The sequence below is a fragment of the Perca fluviatilis genome, chromosome 18 (genome assembly GCF_010015445.1).
Source record: "Perca fluviatilis chromosome 18, GENO_Pfluv_1.0, whole genome shotgun sequence".
In the NCBI taxonomy this organism is placed as follows: Eukaryota; Metazoa; Chordata; class Actinopteri; order Perciformes; family Percidae; genus Perca; species Perca fluviatilis.
Window position 1 is genome coordinate 30413498 of NC_053129.1, and position 26848 is coordinate 30440345.

At 39.3% G+C, this 26848-nt stretch overlaps 1 protein-coding gene across 1 annotated transcript in view; it reads right to left on the minus strand.

Annotated features, from left to right (window-relative positions):
* Nucleotides 1-839: 839 nt before the first annotated feature.
* Nucleotides 840-26848, minus strand: part of LOC120546885 — a 75085-nt gene continuing 49076 nt past the window's right edge. The window contains exons 4-10 of the mRNA XM_039782140.1: nt 6672-6929; nt 6497-6547; nt 5901-5993; nt 5773-5801; nt 4838-4894; nt 4509-4577; nt 840-1176 (exon numbers count right to left, since the gene is read on the minus strand). Coding sequence (XP_039638074.1) covers nt 1027-1176; nt 4509-4577; nt 4838-4894; nt 5773-5801; nt 5901-5993; nt 6497-6547; nt 6672-6929 — 707 coding nt within the window. The 3' untranslated portion in view covers nt 840-1026. The remainder of the gene's footprint in view (nt 1177-4508; nt 4578-4837; nt 4895-5772; nt 5802-5900; nt 5994-6496; nt 6548-6671; nt 6930-26848) is intronic.

Below are 26848 nucleotides of genomic sequence, written 5' to 3' on the forward strand. Positions count from 1 at the left end.
TGTCAGCAAGTTTACAAAGAAAAATATATTATATATTATATTTTAATGTTCTCATTCATTAAAAAAAAAAAACAGTCATGTGAATGTCAGGTTCTTACATTTAGGTTTCACATTGTGCTACTAGTTAATCTACTAAACCCCCTTCTGGACAGAAAGGCATTTTACAGCAGTAAACACTGAAATGATCATAAAAATATTTGTAACAGAAAGAAAACTTGATCATATGCTCATGTAAGACCTGAAATGTAAAACTACCACTGTATTATTAGTTTTCAAACATCATATAAAACAACCTAATCCAGTCCTTCATCATATAAAATCATATTAATCTTGTCAACAACCAGATGAAGCTTAGCTACAAGGTTTTGTCTTTTCCTTCTTGCATCAATAACACTGCTATTAATCTGGTTAAAGGGTTATGTACAAAAATATAAATAAATATTAAATGATCACAAGGATTTCTACTGCAGAAACAATGTTGCTAAATGGCTTCATACAGTAACACAGTATGAGTGAATTTTAATAAAAGGCACTCACGGAATAAAAACAGACTTGGGGCCCTATTTTAACAATCTAAGCGCACGGCATGAATTCATAGGTGTGTTTCCCTGTGTGTGTAACAAGCATAGTGTGCGCGCGCTGTGCATAAACCTAGGCACATTTTACTAATTTGCTGTTTAAATAACAATGAAATGCTATTGACTTTACACCAACTTTTTGTTGGTCAATGGCGCGATCACTTCCCACTGCCTCAAGATAGCAAAACGCTAAGAATGCACCTGAACACACCTCCCTGTAAGACCAGCACGCCCATGGGCGCATAGATAGGCGCAGGTGCATTTGCTATTTAAACAACGTGGGCGCTGGACGGGAAATTGATAACTGCGTCGTTCTTAAACTAGCAAAGACACTTGCGTCGGGCTTTGCGCTGCGCTTCCCGGGGTCCAAGATAGGGCCCTTGGTCTTTTTATTAACTATCAGTGCAAATACCTGTAATGCTATGAGCTGTAACTACACCGTGCTGTCTTATTGGTTTGGTTTGTTGATGGTGGCGTAGAGGTCACTGACATCAGCAGAGGCTGCAGCAGCAGCCGAAGGAGGAGGAGCTTTCACGGTGCTGTAGGTCACTGCATCATCATCATCATCAGCATCAGCATCAGCATCTTTACCCCGAGCCTGGGGAAAGAGAGGGAAACAGCATGAATAACACAGCAGGACATGACGCAGCTGTGTTTGGTTGCTTGCTTGTTGCATGGCTACGTGTACTGAATGTGGAAACTGTTGATATCTTGCTGCTTCCTGTTCCTCTGTATGCCTTCTTAAGAATGCTTATGTTGTTGCTGTTGCTGTCTTTATGGCGTCTTGTTGTCTTGTCGTCTGTAAATGTTAACCCGTACTCATGTGTCTTGCTGTTTCCTGCTGCTCTAGTCTCAAAACATCTAGCCTAAGGACTAGTTGAAAAGTTTGCCGGCTGGCTAACACTGGCACATTTACAGAAATGTTGATTATTAGTACGTATTCCCATATAAACACAACAACATGAACTATGCAACGAATTACAACAAACACAACACAATGAATGAAAAAAATTAATCTTATAAGACTTTGGCAATGCAAGGTTAGGGGATTGCCCGACCTTCCTCTACAGCGCTGTGGAGGAGGGTCTGGCTAGTCCACACAGCATTCCAGGATGGGAGTAAAACATGCTCGAAGGTGTTTTAAGCCCTCAACGTCTCCTTCCAGGCAGCGCTGCTACCGTTGACTTCAAGGCACCTAACCCTAACCACAGACCCGACCCAGACCTCAGTCTTAAGGGGGCATATGAAATACATGGGAGGGCACATATTATTATGCGTATAGTACGTATATTTATAATAATCATATACTCTTGTTATACTATTCACACTAACATCACGTTAAACATAACCAACAGCAATATGACCAGGTAGCCTATATAGCCTACAACACATTACATAGAAGCAATGTTATGAATATCCATAAAACACTTGACTATACAACATATTAGATGTAACACCAGAAGCATCTCTCAAACATTGCATTTTAAAGCAGTCAACAGAAGAATATGCATTGCTATGCATGTGCCATGAGACACACACGACGCAGAGACTTTGAACCTACCGGTACTTTGAGTGGAGGCAGCATGTCCTCTTCAGTCCCTCCTGTCATTTGAAGCTGCATGCTTATTTAAGCCCTTGTCTGTAAATCTTAAACCCCTTAATGAAGAAGGTCGCGTCCGATGATACAGATGTGAATTTCTTGCAGGCATAACAAAATGCGGAGTCCTTTTCCACCGAGTAGCCTATGCAAGCCAGTCCCTGTTTAAATACCAGCTAGAGGAAAATTATCGTTTTTTAAACCAAACATTTTGACTGGATATTTCCTCAACACAACCTGTTTGGGTTTATCCGTCACACCCCTGATTCAACAGTTAGTTGTGGCCCAAATGCTGCCCCAGTCGCAGTTTGCACTTGACCTGCAGGTCCTGCCAGGCCCAAGGTCGGGCTCCACGGAGCTACTAGCATCAGGCTCAGACTGTCGTCCAGGGTTCTTCAACGCACAACATCAGGAGAGGCCGGTGTCATCCAATTTGGCAGAGGAGAATGTTGGTGGGCTTTTCAACCACTTACGGATATCCATGACCGAACTGAAGCGAATAAGCCAGCAAAACTCATCCAGCTTCAAAATGTGCGGTAACTGTAGCGGCTAACTGACGTGAGGCTACGCCACGTCGAGCCTAACTTTTAGTAAGGCGTGATAGCTGTTGCAGTGTAGATTCCCACAATCAAACAAAAATCACACCATTGTTTATTTATATTTTAATGTTTTAATGATAAAGAATGCAACATTAATGCAACACAAAATTAGCAACTATGATAATATAAAAATTAAGTTTTTAAGAGGTTTGCCTCAAGTGGGGCACAAGCATTTTTAGGCGGGCCGCCCATGGCCCTCGCCATAGCGGGTGTGCCTAACCATAACCTAATCGACTTCAAGGCAGCGCTGTGACCGTTGAGCACCCATCCTGGGCGCTGCGTTTTAACCCAAACCTAACCATGCCTAGTCCTATGCGTTAGCAGAGCTGGAAGAGGGAGGGCTGCAAGCTGTTAAACGCACGCAAACATGTCTGGTTTATTGGCATTTCTTTAAACCAATCACAATCGTCTAAGACGAGGATCCCTGCAAAATAACCCGTTTTTAAACATTTGGTTTTAGTCGGAACAGAAAACAGATTGACAGATAGTCTATATCTGATTACTTGTAGTAAAGTTTACTGTCATACTGATGTGTATATTTCCATATTTTATCATTACTCCATGTTAACTCATCATAAATAACTTTATACTATACAATATTTACTCTGTCTATATAATATACAGTTATAATTTAGTATAGTACTCTATTATTCTAAAAATATCATAGCTTTCCTTATCTTCATGCAAGCCTAGGCCTCTCTCTCTCTGCACACACTCTACATGAAGCAGGCTGGTAGTTTTCCCAACTACAGGAAGCCTTCCACAGAACCCCAAAGCCTGAAGAAGGCTTCCACAAAGCTCAGACTCAGCAGTAAAAGAAGCAATGTCAGCAGGAAAACAGTCCCTCCCATCTCATCTCAGCTATAAGAACCCTGAAGTTTTTTGTTCACCCACACTCTCTCCAGATTGCTTGTCGGTCTGTTAAACTGTCTCCTTCTTTGAAAAGAATAAAGAAAATAACTTAGAAACTAGCGTGTCAGCAAACTTACCACTTCATCATCAACACCAAAAATTTTCCACAACACCCTAGAATCTGAAGTTAACATATCTCAAATCCACCAGAGTTAGAACGCACACAAAGGAACGATATAATTGGTATTGAGCACAGGAAGTGGAACGTCGTGGATATAGACTAACAATCCCCTGACTTTTCCTTTAGTGCAACCATGAGGTTGACATTTTTGGTTTAAAGTAAAATGTCTCAATAATTATTGGACGTGTTGATTTCACAGGATATTGTAAATTGTTCCTTTAGCATTTTCTGTAAAAATGTTAATCAATACTTTAACATACCTACTATGTGATTAATGTATAGACTTTTTAACCAAAGTTGAAGATAGTAGGAAAACACAGGTGTATCAAAACCATAATGATCTGATTCCACTTAGAGGGTTTTTAATCGCTCACTGAAATACTTACTGGAAGATGGAACTGAGCCATCGTTAAGGTTATCAATCTCAGCTGTACTTTTCCTACTATGACAAGTCAAAATGTCTGCTGTGAAAAAGGTCCATTACCAAATGTTAGCATGCTAAGGTTCTGATCTAAGATAGTGGCCAGGTCAAAGATTACAGTTGCTTAGCATCAGCACATTAGCAACATGGATGTGGTTAGCATGCTGCATGATGCAATCAGCTTGCAAAAAGCTGCACTGTGCAGCTTCACAGAGCGGCTCACATGGCTGTAGCCTCTTCATTCAGTAACATCATCACTATAACCAATCAGACAGCTGACCTGAGCTCTACTGCTGCTCTTCTTGGTGTGGCTGACGGAGGCGTAGAAAACTCCACCTTCAGGATCAGCCTGCACAGAGAAGAAAACATCATGGCTGCTCAGTTGTAGTTTAGCTGCAGAATGTGACTTCTCTTTTTCTCTGAGAGAGGGAAGTTGGACATTTAGAGCTTTTAACTGCATCTCATTTTGGGGAACAATAATAGGCCAGTAACAGTGAGTGTAACTCTGTACTGTGTGTGTTGTGTGTGTGTGTGTGTGTGTGTGTGTGTGTGTGTGTGTGTGTGTGTGTGTGTGTGTGTGTGTGTGTGTGTGTGTGTGTGTGATCTCACCATGTCCTGACTGGTTTCTGGAGCAGACTGAGTCTCTGCAGGGTTCAAACTCAGTCTCTGGACAAACACAGACTAGTTAAGGTTTTCCATACACATCTATTGATACTTATTATAGTGTATGTGGGTACGCGATCTGTGCTGCCTGCACGATCCGTGCATGTGCAAAATGTTTGCGCTTGCGCAGATGACAATCCTGTTTACGACATAGCAAGATCTCTTCCACGCTTGCGCACCTTTGCACCGCGGGAATTTCATTCATTTCACAGCTCTCGCAAAGCGGAGTGTGGAGGAAACTGAAGCTTTGCAGTGACAGGAAGACTCAGACTTCATTCCACATGTAACCAAAATGGTGTATGTTCATGTAACATGTAACAACTCCTTCATTATTTTGAATTGGCTACCACGTAACACCTCGTAATGCATAGCGTAAGCTACATTTAAAAACATCACAACATCCCAACACTACATGTCACAAAAATAACAATGTTGCCAAGGCTTAGTACACGGACGTCGATATGCGGTTTTGGATCAGTGACGATAAGTACTTAAATATCTTTATAAAAGAGACCCACCGTTAACTGCATAATGAATAACATAAAATGTAGCCTAGAAAAATATGCCACCAGTTGTGCCGCCTGGCCGTCAAGTGTTTCAACGCATGCTTGATACAAATAGTGCACGCGCATAACGGATCATGCAGGCAGCACAGATCACGTACAGACACACATGAACATCTACTTCTTCTGATTTTTCCCTGAATGTCCCTCTCAAGCTAAATTCTAAATTTGATATTGGTTTGCAAGGTCATTTTGGAGACCTTTGCTGCTGCAACTGGTTTATGTCCATACAACACAGTAAACTGAGGAACAACCACAAACACTGTTTTTAAAAGTCATAACTATGTAAAAATATGATTATTAAGGGTTAAAACTCACAATGTTTTCAGTCGTCTGCGTTTTGTTACCTGGAAACACAAAAGAGAGTTGACTTTAGCTTCCACGGTGAAATTCCAGGTTTATTAAAACCCTTTTGTTAAAAAAGATGAATCTGTGATTGTTCTCACTTTTAGTTTTCTTCCGTCTGATGACTACCACAATGATGATTGCTGCTAAGAGTGCTGTTACTCCCACAGCCACAATGATGTACAGCCACCAATCTGGAAGGAGAATAAAATAATTTTGGTTACAGCTTTATGTTCGGTTAAAAATAATAACTACAATATTAGTATATGTGCTTTTTGTAAACGTTTTGAAATACTTAAGATTTACTTCCATACTTTGGAAGTAAATCTGTTTCTGTTGGTACAAATCTGCATCTCTTAGTTAACACACCTCACATCATGTCTACATTGAATGAATATTACTTTGAATGTCGTTCATAATTGTATCTTTAAACAATTTAACATCTAATGAACCCGTTGCTACATCGTCTTGATTGTTGTTTGAGAAAATTCACCAACCTCTAATGAAACACTTCAAAAAAAGCTTGTTTTTGAAAAGTAATTTTTCACACCAAATTACGAGGGATTAAAAAATACCAACAGCAAGGCAAGGTTTGAGACTTGTGTAGATAATTCATACTTCAGGCTTCATAAGGATCAAGAGAGAGAGAGAGAGAGAGAGAGAGAGAGAGAGAGAGCGCGTGATGTTAAGTAACTACCTGTTGGAGTGTAATTCTCTGTTGTGTTATCTGTTCCCACTGTTGTGCTTCCTTTTGATTTTGTTGTAAAACAACAAAACACAACAAATGGTGTTATAATACTTCATATTTACTATCTGAAGAGACTAAACAACAAAGAAAAAAGTTAAAATGCATCAAATATAACCAACTGTACCTGTTTTCTTACAAGAGGACTGGGGGCCGACATTACATAGCAGCGTGTTGCCATTCTTCTTATCTGTCACGTTACACTTCAGTAACTTCTGATTAAGATGAGGAGGAAATGTCACACTGGCTGAACAGGAATGAGGTGTTATCTCCACGACATTCTCATTCCCCTCATACAGCCACTTCACTGTGTGTTCACACCAAGCATCAGTCAACACAGAGCAGATCAAGGTGACTGTATCATCAGTGTTCTTCTGTTCTTCCACTGGTGAAGATGGAGATATTGAGAGAGAAAGACAACAAGAGTAAAATTAACTTCATAACTGTAATCATAATTATTGTAATGTTTTCAGTATATTTTTCTAGACAGTTAGTAAACATTATGATGTAAATACTCACTGGTAACAACAGACAGAATAACCACAGCATCTGGACCTTGTTGTGGTCCTCCTGATTTGTTGAACTGTCTGCAGGTGTAACGACTAACATCCTCCTCTGTGACCTTCTTTATAACCAGAGAACATTTCTCTGTAACACTCAGTCTGTCTGATTTAGCTTTGGGAATCCCATCATTAATCTGTCCAAGATTAACCAGCTCTATTGTTGTTGTTTCCCCTTTACGACCAGAAAGCCAAGTAGTTTGGTTACAGTTTTCCTGAATTTTAACATTTTCACAAGGCAGAGTGACTTCATCTCCAGCTCTGACAGTGATGTAGAGGGGGTTTTGTCCAGCTACTGCTGTTGAAGATTAGAAGAAAAATAACTGAGTTAAATTTGGCCTTTATGTTTATAGTTAGGCTATGTGAGAGGATGATTATTACAAAAAACAACAAAGATCAGCACAGTAATCCACTCGACACACCATGTTCAAAACAAACAGCAAACTTGTCCGTCTCACTTAAATCAATGTAAGATATTAAAATACTATCATTAACATTTCTTTTAGTCATGTATGTGTTTTGGGTCCTTACCTGTAAACTGAAGCAGCAGAATCACAAATAAAGTTATTTGAATCCGTCTGAATTCAGCCATCGTGCCTCTCCGTCTCTCTCTCTTGTTCTCTCGCCCTCGACTGTCAACGTTTCTGACTTCTTTAGGAGAGATACAGCGTTTACTTCCCCTTTTGTGTAAGTGTCACTTCCTTATAGTGACTGAATCTTTTTTTTTCATTCTGTCAGTTGTTGAATTCACGTAGAAAGATCAACTTTTCCTCTTTTTGAATTTCATGTAGATATCTAAATAGCCCAAAAGCCAGATGTGGTTCAGTGTGGAGATAAAAGACACAAGTTCAACGAGTTCAACAAGAGAAGCTTGAGGTCAAAGTTATTAATAAACCTGTAGAGTATCAGCTGAGATCTGAGTTGTGGGAGTTGACAGTGATCGTCTCTACTCACCCAGCCTCCAAAACCACAACACAACACATGTCACTTCTATAGTGCTGTTTCAGAGTCAAACACTTCCTGTCTACACCCACAACCTGCATTAATAGAATGCTTTTGGAAAGGGGTGCCATGGTTGTTCTCACTCTCTGTCCACAGGGGTATTAGCATTTCAATATCTAATTCTCAATACAATGCTGTATGAAACAGAAACATTAAACATTTTATAATCATATTATGAAACATTAATATGAGCTGATTTTTTAGATAGACGAAGATATTAGATTTAACAGGATTCCCCATACATTTCCACACAGTTTTCTCTCATCTAATACTTGGTTCTCAATTACATTTGTGACAATGATGTTTATGACATCTTGAAAAAAGTTCTGAGGAAGTTGAGTTGCAAACGTAATTGTGCAACAATGTCCTTAAAATACAGAGCAAAAGCTTCATGGTGACGACACATAAATGCAGGGGGGAATTTGATCAGAATACAGCATAGAAAATCTGCTTGTAATATAGGAAATATTGGGTAGGATTGAACACAATGTAATTCTCCTAAATAAAACATCACATTCATTATTAGTTTCACTTGTTTTCATTTTAAAGTGCTCATATTATGCTTTTTGGCGTTTTCCCTTTCCTATATTGTGTTATATATCTTTTTTGTGCATTTAATATGTTTACAAAGTGAAAAAGCCCAAAGTCCACCCCAAAGGGACTTACCATCTCCAACGGAAAACACTGTTCACCAACTGCTCCAAACAGCCCTCATACTCTGCTTCTGATTAGGTAGCAGTGCTAAGTAAAAAGTGGAGTAAAAAGTACAATATTTCTCTCTGAAATGTAGCAGAGTAGAAGTAGAAAGTGGCATGGAAAGAAAAGACTCAAGTACAAATACAAGTACCTCAACATTTGGACTTGAGTACAGTACTTGAGTAAATGTACTTAGTTACATTCCACCACTGGTGTTAAGTTTGTAAAAGTGTAAATAATTCTTTGTGTGAATGATGTACAGCCAATTTTTTTTTCCTGTATTGTATATATATATACTGTATGTATGTGTGTGCGTGTGTGTGTGTTCCCTCAGGGAAATGTTGCATTATCTGATTCAAATGTTTCTCAATTTTTTTTTTTTATAAATTGTCAAATAAATTTTACTTACGTTTTTCCTTTTTTAATGTTTTCTGTCATTAACTGTATTATAGTGGTGTTTCTTTGGCTGCTCAATACTCCACTTTTTTCACCAGCTAGTCTCTAACTACAGCGTGTCTGTCTGCTGTTTGCTGCTGAGCAGCAGAGCTGTATAGTAACGAAGTAGAACTACTTCACTACTGTACTTAAGTACTATAAGGCTGTATCTGTACTCCACTGGAGTATTATGTTTTTCTCCTACTTCCACTTTTACTTGAGTACATATTTTCGATGAATTAAATACTTTTACTCCAATACATTTTTTATGTGCTGCATCGTTACTCGTTACTGTTGTGAATTCCTCACGCTACGGAGACTGTGGAGGATACAGTGTTTGTAGTTATGGCTACGTTAGTTAATTACGTAATTTACGTAAGAAATCCCCAAGATCGCGTTGTGTTTCTTTTCATTACGGTTGCCCGTTCAGAAGTCAGACGCAATGTAAGTTTGTACTCTTTCTATTTAGCTATTGTTGCAGCAGATTAATCTATTCCTGAGATGTTTGAGTCTGCAGTGAGTCCTGAATGTTAACAGTTTGACCCTGTGATGTGCAGCTGCTAGTTTATCTGGATCTTGCTGTTTATCACACGTTACTAGCTAGTGTGTGATACGTTTTTTTGGGGCTTTAATCGTAATACCTATTTAAAAAATTACTCAAGTAAAAGTAATAAGTAGTTCATTTAAAATGTACTTTAAGTAAAAGTTACTTAGTTACATTAAAAAAAACTGTAAAACGGGGATGAGGGGGATCTCTCCTATGTAGTGAAAATAGGACAAGGGGTCATAAAGCCCAAACTATTTTGTTTGTAATTAAAGAAAAATCTATACAAATGTAAACATATATACAAATGTATACACATGTAATAACATAACAAATGTCACACCTGACATGTAAGACCCTTAGAAAGGTATAATGTGCAATTTTAGTTCATACCATCCCATGAAACGTTTTTAAACAATCAATCAAGTTCTGAGGGCCATCCCTTTCTTCACAAACATAAACAACAGTTATAAAGCAAATGAAGGCCAAATCACGTGTTTTGACTCCATACATGGGTTAGGCCCATTGACTGTTAATTATGATTATTAATATTAACAGTCTATGGTTAGACCCTAATGTTCACAGCCCAGACTACAGCAGCTAGCTTCTACACATTTACAGTATCTCACAAAAGTGAGTACACCCCTCACATTTTAGTAAATATTTCATTATATCTTTAATGATATAAAAAATAACTCAACACACAGCCATTAATGTCTAAACTGCTGGCAACAAAAGTCGGGGTATTTTAATTCCAAAGGCCAAGGGAACTTTATCAGGATGCATAGTATCCTGGATCCATGAAATAACTGGAATTTAACATAGGGGTGTACACACTTTTGTTGCCAGCGGTTTAGACATTAATGGCTGTGTGTTGAGTTATTTTGAGAGCACAGCACATTTACACTGTTATACAAGCTGGATACAAAAGTGTCATTTCTTCAGTGTTGTCCCATTAAAAGATATAATGAAATATTTACTCAAATGTGAGGGGTGTACTCACTTTTGTGAGATACTGTAAGTAGCCCGTATGAGCTAATTAGATGTAGCATGTGAATTAATTTAGCCAGTCTCCTACATACGTTGTGCTATGGAAGAGGTGGGCAATTCATTTTCCCAAGGGGCCACATGAGAAACAGGGACTGTTGTGGAGGGCCGGACCAATATTCGTTTTATGTAAGGCGACACGTTCTCAAACGTCTCTTTTTTCTCTGGGCATATTAGCGCAGCAGAGTCCACCAAACACTCTTTAATAAACTCCCCTTCAGAAAATGGCTTACTGTTTTTGTGGGCTATCACAAGCTGGTCTTGACTACTGCATACCTGGATGCCTTGTTGCTTTTGCAGTGTAGCTAACTAGCAAAGCTTCAGATGTCGGTGCCCGCTCTGCATCAGTCATTTTTGAGCGATAACAGCTGGTTTACGTCTCCCGCTCAGTTCGCCGCTCGCCGACACATCCATGGGTCCAACCTTCTTATATACTGTCTATGGGTTAGCCGTTTCAGTTGGAGGCTGCGCAGTAAAGCAAGAGATCACCGGAAAAGTGCTTCTAATATCCTTCATTGGTCTCTGTCCAGAGCAACGGGGTCTATTGGTCCATTATATATATGTCAATGATTACAGTCTATGGTCTGGCGCAGACCATGGGTGCAGAGTGATAGAGCTTTTACTCAGTAACGGATGGGATTTGAAATGTAGCGAAATACAATACTTCACTCAAAACGTAATCAAGTACATTTTAAAATACCGAATTTAAAAACTACTTGAAAAATACAAAATACACAACAAAACAACTCAGTAACGTGAGTAAATGTATTTCGTTACTTTCCACCTCTGGCACAGTGTGATAATTGTACATTTTCAGTGTTTGTTAATATTTGTTATTTTTAATATAATATATTTAATATTTGTTAATTCCTTTGGCTAAACCTTTGAAATAATATAAACAACATGATATTCAAACTTTTGACTGCTTTCTTTTAATAATAACACAATACTTGTACTTTTACTTTCAGTACTTGAGTAGTAGATTTTAAAATAAACTACTTGCAATACTTAAGTACAAAAAATGTTGAATACTTTAGTACTTCTACTTAAGTGTGGTTCTTAAAAGAGCACTTCAATTTCTACTCAAGTCACTTTTTTGATAGAGCACTTGTACTTTTACTCAAGTATGGGTCTCTAGTACTTTATACACGTCTGCTGAGCAGGGAGTGTACAATGGCTTTTTAAAGTCTTTTGTGTTGGAAAATGAGTCTCTGAGAGCGCTGAGTGTGAAACAGAACAGTAAAGGTTTTGGCCAGACAGCAAAACAATGAGCTGAAACTCACTATGAAGCTCTGTAAAGCTGAAGGGAGCAGCAGATTCAGCTGATAATTCTTTGTAGGTTTATCACAAAGATCAACACCTTTTCATTGCCACATTATCATTGTCATATATTGTTACCATAGAAACATTGATTGTAGCCACTTTAAAGGCAAAAAAGCCCCAACAATAATCTTAAAAACAAAAACAAAGAAATCCATCTGCTACTTCAGAACCACGGACAGTGGCATTGATAGATCAAAATATAATCTAGATGCTCAAAAGACATTTAGGAGCTCTTCCTGCTTCTGACCATGGTTGTGCTTGTTAATCTGAGATGCCAGACTTGCAGATAGAGTGAAAAATGAGCCCACAGTGAGTCATAATGTGACAGGAGCAAAAACTGCTCAGAAATGGCTTGGTTTTCACAGGGTTAACAGAAAGGGTTTTAGCGCAAGCACTGGCTGCTTTTACTTCTGTTTAATTGAATGGAATTTGGGGCCTCTGTATAATTATAGTGAGAGATTGAACTAGTTTGTCAAATTGAGCAGGTGTGAGCATGTAGAGTTTAAAAAAAAAAAAAACGCCCAATAACCATCCCTTGAAGATGTCCAGATCATTTGTTCATCTTTTTATGTTAAACCAACACAATGTATACTCTATATTGAAAAATTTAATTTGAACCAAATTGTGAATGTGTCAGAAATTTCAACCAGAAACTATCTGGAGTGCAGCAGGACCCCAGAAATAAACAATGACAGGTTCTATCTTTGCTGGACAGTAACAGTAAGGACAGAGTTACATTCTGTATCCTGAATAATTCACTTAGACAGAATTAAAGAAATAATAGCAAAGAAAATGTCCTTTAATCTACAAAACAGTTATAGAAAACACAATGCATGAGTTATTATAAAGCACTTTATTTATTTGCAGATTATATAATTCTCACTTATATTAAAGACACACTTAAGGCTGGAAGCTCATTCAAAACCACAACAAACTGTGAAAAAACACATTAAACTTCAAATGAACATGTTTAACAAAATTATTTTGGATTACTGTTATTTTATTACATACATATTATCAGGGAACTGCTTTACATTTGTTTCCATTTATTTGTATAAATGTATGTATATTTTTCTATTATTTAACTAAATGTTTGTTCCTTGTCTTGGATCTTGTTCTGTAACGGTTTTGTATCTTGTTGTTTTCACCGTATGTTGATTTGTTCATTCTTTTGTTTTGCACGGGCAAGAAACGTTTATATATGTACTGCTTGTATGTAAAATGAAATAACGTTTATCTTAATACATTAAAAAGATTTAAAGTTTTTTTGGAGGACGTGGATTAGAAACAGAAGGTTCTCCAACGTTTTCATAGGTCACTGTACCTTCATCTTCATCATGATGCTCCTGTGAAAAACAACACAACACACTGGAGATTCTGAGATCAAATGGAACAAATAAATCTCCTTTGTTGCTGCAGCCACTTAGACTCAAAACAATCCAGTCAGCACTGTTTATTCTTATTGTAAATAGTGAAATATCACAAACACAAGCGTTTGATTATTCAGTTTTAAAAACTCACAGCATTGCCATCCATCTCTGTTCTGTTTCCTGAAAAGACAAATAAAGAGCAGACTTTAGTTTCCACGCTGTAAATCTACGTTCATCAATTGTTCTTGTTCATTAGACATTCATTAAATCTTCTTCTAAAAATGACATCAGTGAATGTTCTCACCTTTAGTTCTCATCCATATGTTGACCGCCACAACAGTTATTACGAGTGCTGCTAAACCCACAGACACCATGATGACCCTCCACCAGTCTGAAGACAATAAAAACATGAAATATATTTGGGCTGCAGCTTTCTGTTCTATTCAAAATCCTGTAGCTCAAAGAGAACATGCAGCCATGTGTCGTCTGACATTCATACTTTAGGCTTCATAAGGAGAAGGAGAGAGAGAGAGAGAGAGAGAGAGAGAGAGAGACACAGAGAGAGAGAGAGAGCATCTGATGAGTGCCACAACAGTTATGAAGAGTGCTGCTAAACCCACAGGCACAATGATGTACAACCACCACCGATCTAGAAGTATAATGAAAAGATTTTTCTTCTGTTCAACATCCTGTAGCCAAAAGAGAATTGCATACGCTTGTCACAGTTGAGAGTTTCTGTTGTTAGTTTTTCCTGTTTTATTTTATAATCTTTGTTTTCCTCCCTAGTCTTATCTTGTTTTACTTCCTGTTTCCTTTTTGTGTTTTCCCGCCTGTTTGATTTTTCTGCCCTGCCCTGATGTGTTTCACCTGTTGTATCACCTGTCCCTTGTTTGCTCGTTATCCTGTGTATTAATGCTGCGTTCATGGCACCTCGGAATAACAGGCAACGCCCCCCTGGTTACGTTGTTTTTCCAACTGGCAGCGTTCACATGGTCGGGATGCGTGTTCTTCTTCTTCTGTTATATTGGCGTTTGGCATAACAACTTTTTGCATGACTGCCACCAACTGTTGGCCGTAGCCGAGAGCATCAGGTGTGTGAAAACATGGAGGCCACAATAACAGAAGATTCTCTGCTGTTTTCTTATACGAGCATCCAAACAGCACATCGCCAGGTGTTTGTTTGGGTTATCTGCAGGACAACCAACAGGAAAAGACACGGATAATGGGTTTTTTTTTTATACATGGGCCTATTTATGAATAATTTTAAACATGTTATGTCTGTGTATGTTTCTTGGCAGAGGTATTTGTCCACAATAAACAGTTTATTGTCATTAAAATATGTTCAGTGAACCAAAGTCGCCTCCATCAAACGTCAGTTGTCAACAACGCGTCACCAACTGGGGAACTCGGGTATCAAAATCCAGCCCGAGTTTCCGACCTCTGATTCCCACAGGACGTTACGTGAATGGTGACGTTTTCACTCGGAAAAACATTTTTCCGATGTCCATGAACGCACGGTTAGTTCTGTGTTTCCTTGGTGTCTTGTCCTATCATTGTACTGTATTCTGTTTGCTGTGTACACTGTTTATGTGTTCTGGTGTGGAACCCAGAGGCCTGTACTACGAAGCAAGATCAACATGTCCTGGATTTCTTTCAGTTATCCGGCTTCACCTAACCTAACAACCGCGCCGCATAACCTGTACTACGACGCTGGTTATCAACTAGTTCAGTCAACTCAGGGTTTCCCAATCCAGGGCGGCGTTCACATAAAGAGGCGAGGTTTGCCGACCAATGAAACATCTACCAGAGCAGCATATTTTAAACAAGAAGAGCAAACTATAATTCAACATAAATATGAAAACAAGAACGGTTTTACAGGCATAACATATCGCTGCTTCCTAAAACAGGAAGAAAGCTGGCAAAAAATAAATAAATACGTTGTAGATGTTTAAATCAAACGCTTATTAATATCTCCCTCATCATCAACCAATATCGCACAAATTTGCTTTCCAAACTGTCGTTGCTTTAGCCTATATTATTGACCCTGGCAGTGGGAAGCATCGTGAGAGCAAATAAAAATATAAAACATAATCAAACCGATGTGAACAGCTCAAAACCATATGTAATTCCCTCCCATTTATAATATATATATTATAAAAAAAGGAATGTTAACAGGTTGTCGATCTCTAAATGTTTTACTTTAGCGCACTCTCTCTCTCTCTCTCTCTCTCTCTCCTCTCCTCTCTCTCTCTCTCTCTCTCTCTCTTTTCTTCCTAAACTACTATCTTTAAACAATTTAAAATTGATAAATCCTGCTTCGTAGTACAGGCCTCTGGTGTCTCTGTGTTCCAGTTTGGATATCCTGTTCTTTTGCTTTTAGTTCTTTAGTTTTGCCTGCCGCATTCAGGACTTCTTTTGTTGGTTTGAACTTTGTTTTGTTAAATAAATCCTCAACATACTCTTGCCTGAGGCCTGTACTACGAAGCAAGATCAAAATGTCCTGGATTTCTTTCAGTTACCCGGCTTCACCTAACCTAACAAGCGCGGTCCCGCATAACCTGTATATTACGACGCTGGTTATCAACTAGTTCAATCAACCTAGGGTTTCCCAATCTAGTGGCACGCACGTAAATGCGTAAATCACAACGCTTATCGATAAGCGTTGTGATTTACGCATTTCCAGCTTCGCCTATTTTTTTTTGCCAGCTTTCCTTCCTGTTTTTAGATCAGATTACTATTGATTGGTCAGTAGGCGGTGCTTGTACACCGGATGATCTCTAATCTCCAATTTAACCTGCTCCCAACCAGGTTAGGCGTCCAGCATAAATTACCACGGCGATTGAACCTGGTAACAACTGATCCATCTTCGTAGTACAGAAAACCCTGGGTTGAACCTGAAGTTACCTCATTAACGCCAAATCTTGCTTCGTAGTACAGGCCTCAGCTCTCTGCATTTGGGTCCAAACCTTGCAGCCCTCCTGACAATGCTTTCTCTCAATCACACAACAGACAGACATAAAAGAAGATGGTTGAGTGATATAAGAAATATACCTTGTTGTGACTTTGTGGTGGAATCGTTGCTTTTAGGTGCTGTTTTGTTCACTCCTACTTTAGATTAAAAAAACATAACATTAACACATGCAGTTTGTAATTTCCATGTTAGTTTGAAGTGATTTTAAACAGCTCATCTCACCTGTTTTCTCACCTGAAGACTGAAGGCTGAAAGTGATCACTTTTCCAGTGTAATAATCAGTCACGTTGCACATCAACATCTTATAATAATCCTCTGACGTGTAAATAAAATGAGAAGTCATGAAAGTCACACTGGTCCAGCAGTTAAACGTTGATGTTTTCAAGTTATTGTTATCTTTACCCACATCTCTACCATGATACAGCCACTTCACATTGTGTCCACACCCCCAATATGTTGACACAGAGCAGTTTAACGTCACATTCTTATTCCTTCTGTTCAGTCACTGGTGAAGACGGGGATAATGTGAAAGACAACAAGAGTAAAATTAACTTCATCACTGTAATAATTATTGTAATGTTTCAGTATATTATATAAAACCCGTTTGAAAACATTATGATGTAAATACTCACTGGTAACAACAGACAGATCAACAGTGTCAGATCTTTTAGGCTGTATGCAGTGGTAACGACCAACATCCTCATTTGTGACATTCTTTATAACCAGAGAACATTTCTCTGCAACAGTCAGTCTGTCTGAGTTAGATTTGGAGTTTTTAACAATCTGCCCTCCTATAACCACATCTGCTACTGCTGTCCCAGGTAAATGATTGAAGATCCAGGTAATACTGTAACATTCACGCTGACTGTTCATCACATTTCCACAAGGCAGAGTGACTTCATCTCCAACTCTGACAGTGACGGAGAGGGAAAGTTGTTCAGTTACCGCTGTAAAAGAAATGAGAGTAAAATCAACAAACCACTGGTTCCCGTGGCGCGGCACTGCTGGTGACTCGGGCATGAGAGAACAGGCATCTGTTGTAGTCTGAGTTTGTCTGAGAGGAATTAAGTGGCTGCTTCCTGGCCACAGACTGGGATGTTTTCAACCAGGACAATATATATATATATATATATATATATATATATATATATATATATATATATATATATATATATATATATATATATATATATATAATATATACTGTGACATTTACGGTGATCATTTATCACATTTTCACAAGGCAAAGTGACTTCATCACTTCACAGTGAAGGAGAGGGGAAGTTGTTCAGTTACCGCTGTAAACGAAATGAGAGATGAGCATCAACTAAATAAACTAAAATAGGAACATGTCTGATGTGATTATAGTTAGTGGGACACAGCAGGAGTCTGCAAATGCCCCTCCTACTTGGTTTTCATGAGACGACTGATCTCCCCCGGGAACAATCAGCATGAATCAATCAAATACTAGTATTATTTATGTTAATTAAGTTTTTTAAAGAGTTAGTATTTATGTATTCTTACCTGTACACTGAAGCACCAGTATCAGATATAGAAACATTTTAATCCATCTGAATCCAACCATCGTTGTGTTTCTCTCTTGTGTTCCTGTTCTTTTCACACTTCTGTCTCTGTGCTGGTGCTTCTTAACAGCATAATGCTGCTTCCTGTGAGTCATGTATATCACTTCTTCTTTTGGGTAGATCAGCTTTGACTTTCCTCCTGCCAACCTGTCAACACACTGACACTAGCTGGACACATGTGGCCCGCTGTAGTTGGAATGTTGGAAACGGCCATTTGCATTTAGACACTTCTCATTCATTCAGGTGTTTAAAACGACTTCAACAGTCATTAGAGATGAAATAACCTTTATGAGAAATGACATCATTTATTTAGTCCAAATGAGGGATTTCACATCCTACCTCCTTTCAGCGTGCTCTTTCATAGCACCAGGACATTTTTAAGATGATGTTTTGGGCTTTTACTGTAATTGATAGGCTAGCTGAAGATAGGAACGGGGTGAGAGGGGGGGGCACGAAACACAGAAAAGGTCTGCGGGTCGGACATGAACCCGAGACACTGAGGTAAGGACTGAGGGGCGCCCACTCCCCCAGGTGAGCTGCCAGGGCAACAGGACAACAACATGACATTTGTATTAAACTGAACAAGAACATAAATGTCAAAATGATTGCATATGAAAACAAATTTTACATGCTAAGACAGACAGACAGACAGATTATTTATTGTCCGTTACCAAGGACATTTGTTGCCACTGTCTAGGCCTCACATAAATCAGAGATACATAAACACATTGTAAACCACAACATGACTTCATGAAATACACCGGATGCATCTACACATACCTGTACACACAGCTCCTACACACATACCAGTTATCAATGTATTTTTGTGAGTGCGCTATGGCAGAAGGAACAAACCTCCTAACATAGCGTGCCCGTTTCCAGGCCAGGGCCCGGTCTCTATGGGCGGATGGAAGCAGTGAAGAATGGTCTGAGAGGGTCTGGGTCTGGGGTTATGTGCTATGATGTGAGATCTGTGTGGGATGGCTTTTCTGTTGAGGTCTGAGAGGTTAGGGGTGGGGAGGCCAAACATTTTGGAGACGTTGTCTGTGATGCATTTGTTCTTGTAGGAGAAAACAGTAGAGGGGGATTGGTAATAAGAGACTAAAACAGATTAATCATGAATTTAAAACTCAGTAAAAATTTATTTATGTAATCTCTCAACTCATTCAAATTCATACAGCAGCACAAAACAGTAATAAACAATGATACAATAAAAGCTGAATAATATGCACATGATCCTGCATGACATGACTGATCCGTCTTTAAATAACTGTCCCAGTCATGATCCATTTAGGTCATGAGGGTAAGGAGATCTATAAATTAAACCTCAAACAGAAAAAGTTATCTTTTCCACGGGATGATTTAGAAAAGGGCACCCAGTAACTCAGAGTTACTGAGCCGGTAGTCTTGCTTTACCAGGCCATCCTCCACACGCTGCGGAGCGGAGGATGGTCTGGCTAGTCCACACAGCATTCTGGGAGAGGAGAAAAACGTGCTCTGGTTTATTGGCATTTATTTAAACCAATCACAATCGTCATGGGTGGAGCTAAGCTCCGAACGAAGACGGTGCAATATAGCCTCGGGAAGGAACTTGTTTTGGTGGAACGTGTGTACGTTCAAAAGTGGTTTTAGGCATGCAACAGAAAACTCAGATTGGACAGATAGTCTAGCTAGCTGTCTGGATTTACCCTGCAGAGATCTGATCTGCAGAGATCAGTTAACCATAGTCTTCATAAATCCACCGGAGTTTAAAATTGCAACACAAAGAAAGCGGAAGGTAATGGACATCGGCGAAGACATACAACCGGTGGGATTTCCTGCGACAACGGAGCAATCCCAGAAGTGGAACATCGAGGATATAGACTACTGAGCCAGAAACCCTGAGAGCTTCCAGGTTACACAGGAAAACATACATCAATCAATAAAAGTTAAAAAGGAACACACCCACTTATTGGGACTTTAGCTTATTCCCTGTATCCCCCAGAGTTAGATAAGTCCATACATACCCTTCTCATCTCTGTGTGTGTTGTAACTCTGTCTGACGCCCCCACCGCTAGCCTAGCTTAGCACAGATCCTGGAGGTAACCTGCTCCATCAAGCCTAGCTTAGCACAGATCCTGGAGGTAACCTGCTCCATCTAGCCTAGCTTAGCACAGATCCTAGAGGTAACCTGCTCCATCGCAAAAGGGCTCCATCTAGCCTAGCTTAGCACAGATCCTAGAGGTAACCTGCTCCATCTAGCCTAGCTTAGCACAGATCCTGGAGGTAACCTGCTCCATCAAGCCTAGCTTAGCACAGATCCTAGAGGTAACCAGCTCCATCTAGCCTAGCTTAGCACAGATCCTGGAGGTAACCTGCTCCATCTAGCCTAGCTTAGCACAGATCCTGGAGGTAACCTGCTCCATCAAGCCTAGCTTAGCACAGATCCTAGAGGTAACCAGCTCCATCTAGCCTAGCTTAGCCCAGATCCTAGAGGTAACCTGCTCCATCTAGCCTAGCTTAGCACAGATCCTGGAGGTAACCGGCTCCATCTAGCCTACTGCTCCCAATAAGTGACAAGATAACGCCAACATTTTCCTGTTTACATGTTGTGATTTGTATAGTCACAGCGTGTACAAATAACCAGGTCACATGACACACAGCCATATTCTAACTGTACATACAGGGAACTATATTCTCAGAAAGGTGAAGCACGGCTACTTCTGCTACTTGGGCGGAGTGATTTGCTCGCAGCACCTGAGAAGCCTCGTGGCGAGGAGCTGAGAGTAACAACGGGGCTTTTCTGGTGTTGCGCTAGACAGAGCTACGACACGCACAGAGATGAGAAGGAATGTATGAACTTATCTAACTCTGGAGGATACGGTGAATAAGACAAAGTCCCAATAAGTCGGCGTGTTCCTTTAATAAAGTGCCTATCAGCAAGTTTACAAAGAAAAATATATATTATATTTTAATGTTCTCATTCATTTAAAATGAATGTCAGGTTCTTACATCTATGTTTCATATTGTGCTACTAGTTAATCTACTACACCCCCTTCTGGACAGAAAGGCATTTTACAGCAATAAATATTGAAATTATCATTTTAAAAATTATCAAAAAATATTTGTAACAAAAAGAAAACTTGATCATATGCTCATGTAAGACCTGAAATGTAAAACTACCACTGAATTATTCCAGTGGGTTTGTTTTTATATTGATACAATACATTTTCAAACATCATATAAAACAACCTAACCCAGGCCTTCATCATATCAAATCATATTAATCTTGTCAACAACCAGATGAAGCTTAGCTACAAGGTTTTGTCTTTTCCGTCATGCATCAATAACACTGCTGTTAATCTGGTAAAAGGGTTATGTAAAAAAATAAATAAAAAATAAATAAATATTAAATGATCACAAGGATTTCTACTGCAGAAACAATGTTGCTAAATGGCTTCATACAGTAACACAGGAACATGCAATAAACCAATCAGAGTGTCATCTCCCATTCCCTTTAAAAGCCAGGCGTGTTTGTACCTTGGCGCATTGCTATTATGATGGAGGATTTGCACTATAATATTTATATTTGTAATCTTTTGCGTCCCTGTGTGTGTAACAAGCATAGTGTGCGTGTGCTGTGCATAAGCTTTGGCGCATTTTACTAATTTGCTGTTATACAATGAAATGCTGCGCTATTGACTTTAGAACAGGTTTTTGTTGGTCAATGGCACGATCACTTCCCTCTGCCTCAAGATAGCAATACGCCAAGAATGCACCTGAACACACCTCCCTGTAAGACTAGCAGGCCCATGGGTGCACAGATGGGCGCAGGTGCATTTGCTATTTAAACAACGTGGGCGCTGGACGGAAAATTGATAACTGCGTCGGTCTTAAACTAGCAAAGACACTTGCGTCGGGCTTTGCGCTGCGCTGCTCAGGGTCCAAGACAGGGCCCTTGGTCTTTTTAGTAACTATCAATGTAAATACCTGTAATGCTATGAGCTGTAACTACACCGTGCTGTCTTATTTGTTTGATTTGTTGATGGTGGCGTAGAGGTCGCTGACATCAGCAGAGGCTGCAGCAGCAGCAGAAGGAAGAGGAGCTTTCACGGTGCTGTAGGTCACTGCATCATCATCAGCATCAGCATCTTTACCCCGAGCCTGGGGAAAGAGAGGGAAACAGCACAACACATGAATAACACAGCAGGACGTGACGCAGCTGTGTTTGGTTGCTTGCTTGTTGCATGGCTACGTGTACTGAATGTGGAAACTGTTGATATCTTGCTGCTTCCTGTTCCTCTGTATGCCTTCTTAAGAATGCTTATGTTGTTGCTGTTGCTGTCTTTCTGGCGTCTTGTTGTCTTGTTGTCTGTAAATGTTAACCCGTACTAATAGTATGTCTTGCTGTTTCCTGCTACTCTAGTCTCAAAACATCTAGCCTAAGGACTAGTTGAAAAATTAGCCGGCTGGCTAACACTGGCACATTTACAGAAATGTTGATTATTAGTACGTGTTCCCGTATAAGTGAGTTTAAAATCACAACACAAAGAAAGCTGAAGGTAACTGATGTCCGGCCGAAAAAGAGGGACATCTGGCGGAATTTCCGGCAGCACCGGAGCAATTCCAGAAGTGGAACGTCGTGGATATAGATTAGCAATCCATTTTTGGTTTTAAGTGAAATGTCTCAATAATTATTGGATGTGTTGCCTTTCGACTTAGATCCCCCTCAGGATGATTGGTAACATTGTTCCTTTAGAAATATTCTGGTGAAAAATGTTAATTTCAATAAAACTTTTGTAAAACTTTTTAACATCAGCCTCAGCTGTACTTTGTGATTAATGCATATTACCAAATGTTAGCATGCTAAGGTTCTGATCTAAGATAGTGGCCTTGTCAAAGATTACACTTGCTTAGCATCAGCACGTTAGCATCATGGATGTGGTTAGCATGCTGCATGATGCAATCAGCTTAAAGCTGCACTGTGCAGCTTCACAGAGCGGCTCACATGGCTGTAGCCTCTTCATTCACTAACATCATCACTATAACCAATCAAACAGCTGACCTGAGCTCTACTGCTGCTCTTCTTGGTGTGGCTGACGGAGGCGTAGAAAACTCCACCTTCAGGATCAGCCTGCACAGAGAAGAAAACATCATGGCTGCTCAGTAACATGTTGGGGGTTGTAGTTTAGCTGCAGAATGTGACTTCTCTTTTTCTCTGAGAGAGGGAAGTTGGACATTTAGAGCTTTTTAACTACATCTCATTTTGGGGAAAAATTATAGGCCTGTAACAGTGGGTGTAACTCTGTACTCTGTTTGTGTGTGTGTGTGTGTGTGTGTGTGTGTGTGTGTGTGTGTGTGTGTGTGTGTGTGTGTGTGTGTGTGTGTGTGTGAGATCTCACCATGTCCTGACTGATTTCTGGAGCAGACTGAGTCTCTGCAGGGTTCAAACTCAGTCCCTGGACAAACACAGACTAGTTAAGGTTTTCCATACACATCTATTGATACTTATTATAGTTATTATATATTATATTATATACTGTGTGCTATGCTTTAAATGAACATCTACTTCTTCTGATTTTTTACCCCAAATGTCCCTCTCAAGCTAAATTCTAAATTTGATATTGGATTGCAAGGTCATTTTGGAGACCTTTGCTGCTGCAACTGGTTTATGTCGATACAACACAGTAAACTGAAGAACTACCACAATGTTTTTAAAAGTCATAACTATATAAAAATATGATTATAAAAGGTTTAAAACTCACAATGTTTTCATTCCTCTGAATGTTGTTACCTGGAAACACAAAAGAGAGTTGACTTTAGCTTCCACGGTGAAATTCCCGGTTTATTAAAACCCTTTTGTTAAAAAAGATGAATCTGTGATTGTTCTCACTTTTAGTTTTCTTCCGTCTGATGACTACCACAATGATGATTGCTGCTAAGAGTGCTGTTACTCCCACAGCCACAATGATGTACACCAACCAATCTGGAAGGAGAATAAAATAATTTTAGTTACAGCTTCATGTTCGGTTAAAAATAACAACTAAAATTTTACTATATGTGCTTTTTGTAAATGTTTTGAAACATACTTTGGAAGTAAATCTGTTTCTGTTGGTACAAATCTGTATCTCTTAGTTAACACACCTCACATCATGTCTACATCAAATGAATCTTACTTTGAATCTCGTTCATAATTGTATCTTTAAAAAGGTCCCATGACATGGTACTCTTTGGATGCTTTTATATAGACCTTAGTGGTCCCCTAATACTGTATCTGAAGTCTCTTTTATATAGACCTTAGTGGTCCCCTAATACTGTATCTGAAGTCTCTTTTATATAGACCTTAGTGGTCCCCTAATACTGTATCTGAAGTCTCTTTTATATAGACCTTAGTGGTCCCCTAATACTGTATCTGAAGTCTCTTTTATATAGGCCTTAGTGGTCCCCTAATACTGTATCTGAAGTCTCTTTTATATAGGCCTTAGTGGTCCCCTAATACTGTATCTGAAGTCTCTTTCCCGAAATTCAGCCTTGTTGCAGAATTACAGCCACTAGAGCCAGTCCCACAATGAGCTTTCCTTAGTATGTGCCATTTCTGTGTCTGAGGAAGAGAGAGGGGGGGGGAGGCAAGGTGGAGGGTGGGGGTGTGGCCTTGACCAACTGCATGATGTCTCTCTCTCTCTCATGGGTGGGCCAAATTCTCTGTGCGGGCAAAGCAGAGAAAGGGGAGGTAACCTTGCTCCTTATGACCTCATAAGGAGAAGATTCCAGATCGGCCCATCTGAGCTTTCATTTTCTCAAAGGCAGAGCAGGATACCCAGGGCTCGGTTTACACCTATCACCATTTCTAGCCACTGGGGGACCGTAGGCATGTTGGGGGAACGCATATTAATGTTAAAAAACCTAATAAAGTGAAATTGGACGTTTAAGCAATTTAACCATCTAATGAACCCGTAGCGACATCGTCTTGATTATGGTTTGAGAAAATTCACCAACCTCTAATGAAAGCCTTCAAAAAAATGCTTGCTTTTATCTGTAATTTTTTTTCTATTCGACATTACGAGGGATTAAAAAATACTAGCAGCAATGCAAGGTTTGAGACGTGTAGATAAGAGGATATTTCAAATATTTGACATTCATACTTCAGGCTTCATAAGGATCGAGAGAGAAAAGAGAGAGAGAGAGAGAGAGAGAGAGAGAGAGAGAGAGAGAGAGAGAGAGAGAGAGAGAGAGAGAGAGAACATAAACACACTATGTAATAAAGCTCGGAGAGCTTTGTATGGAATCAAATGCAAATTTGGAAAAACAAATATCCCCGCAAGAATTTGGCTAAAAATCTACAATTTTCTGATAACACCAATAATGCTTTATGGAGGCGAAGTTTGGGGCCCGATTTCAAAACAGGAATTTAAAAACTGGGATAAAACTCCCACTGAAAAATTACAATTGGAATTCTGTACAATGATTCTAAAGGTTTGCCCAAACACCCCAAACTATGCATGCAGAGCAGAACTCGGTATATTCCCTCTGAACATTAAAATCCAAAAGGGTCAATTAAATTTTGGCAGCATTTAAATCAAGCTGATAAAAATTCCATGGCATACAAAGCTCTCCTGAGTAACCAACAGTGTTCAGATGTCCACCCCCTCGACCAGCTGGCTCACAGGTACACTGAGCTAAATACAGTCAGTAGTAGACAGACAGGTAGAGAGAGAGACAGGTACACTGAGCCTCAGAGCCACCACAGACACAATCCTCAGTCTTCAATCAAAAGATTTGAAACTAAATTAAAAGACGAGTGTACAGAACAACGGCAAAATGAAAATAAAATACAACACAAACTCCTCTGTTATCAATCCCTGAATAGATATATCAAATTGGCCAAATATCTCAAAACAAAAAATCCAAAAGAAATACGAATTTTAACAAAATACAGAGTCAATGACCATGAGCTGGAAATTGAAAGAGGTCGACATTTAAAAGCGTGGAGACCAAGAGAGGAACGAGTCTCTACACACTGCCACCAGGATATCCAAACAGCATTACATTACCTATGTACATGTCCCAAATATGAAGGCTTAAGAACCAAATATTTTTCCAAAAATTTGAAAAAACATACCTGGCTTCACTACTGAGGAGAGAGAGAGAGAGAGAGAGAGAGAGAGAGAGAGAGAGAGAGAGAGAGAGAGAGAGAGAGAGAGAGAGACTACCTTGTTTTGATAGAGTGTCATCTGCAGACAATGTATTGTCTTTTCCTTCTGTTGTGCTTCCTTTTGATTGTTTTGAAGATATGAAATAACAAAACACAACAAATGGTGATGAAATACTTCATATTTACTATCTGAAGAAACTAACCAATAAATAATAATCATCTTAAAAGTTAAAATATATCAAATAAAACCAACTATACCTGGTTTCTTACAAGAAGACTGGGGGCCGACATTACACAGCAGCGTGTTTCCATTCTTCTTATCTGTCACGTTACACTTCAGTAACTTCTGATTAAGATGAGGAGGAAATGACACACTGGCTGAACAGGTAAGAGGTGTTATCTCCACGACATTCTCATTCCCCTCATACAGCCACTTCACTGAGTGTTCACACCCAGCATCAGTCAACATAGAGCAGAACAAGGTGACTGTATCATCAGTGTTCTTCTGTTCTTCCACTGGTGAAGATGGAGATATTGAGAGAGAAAGACAACAATAGTTAAATTAACTTTGTTAAATGTTGCTCTCAATTATTGAATGTTCATTTGTGTTTTCATTTAATGTTGAGCAAACTTCATTTGTGA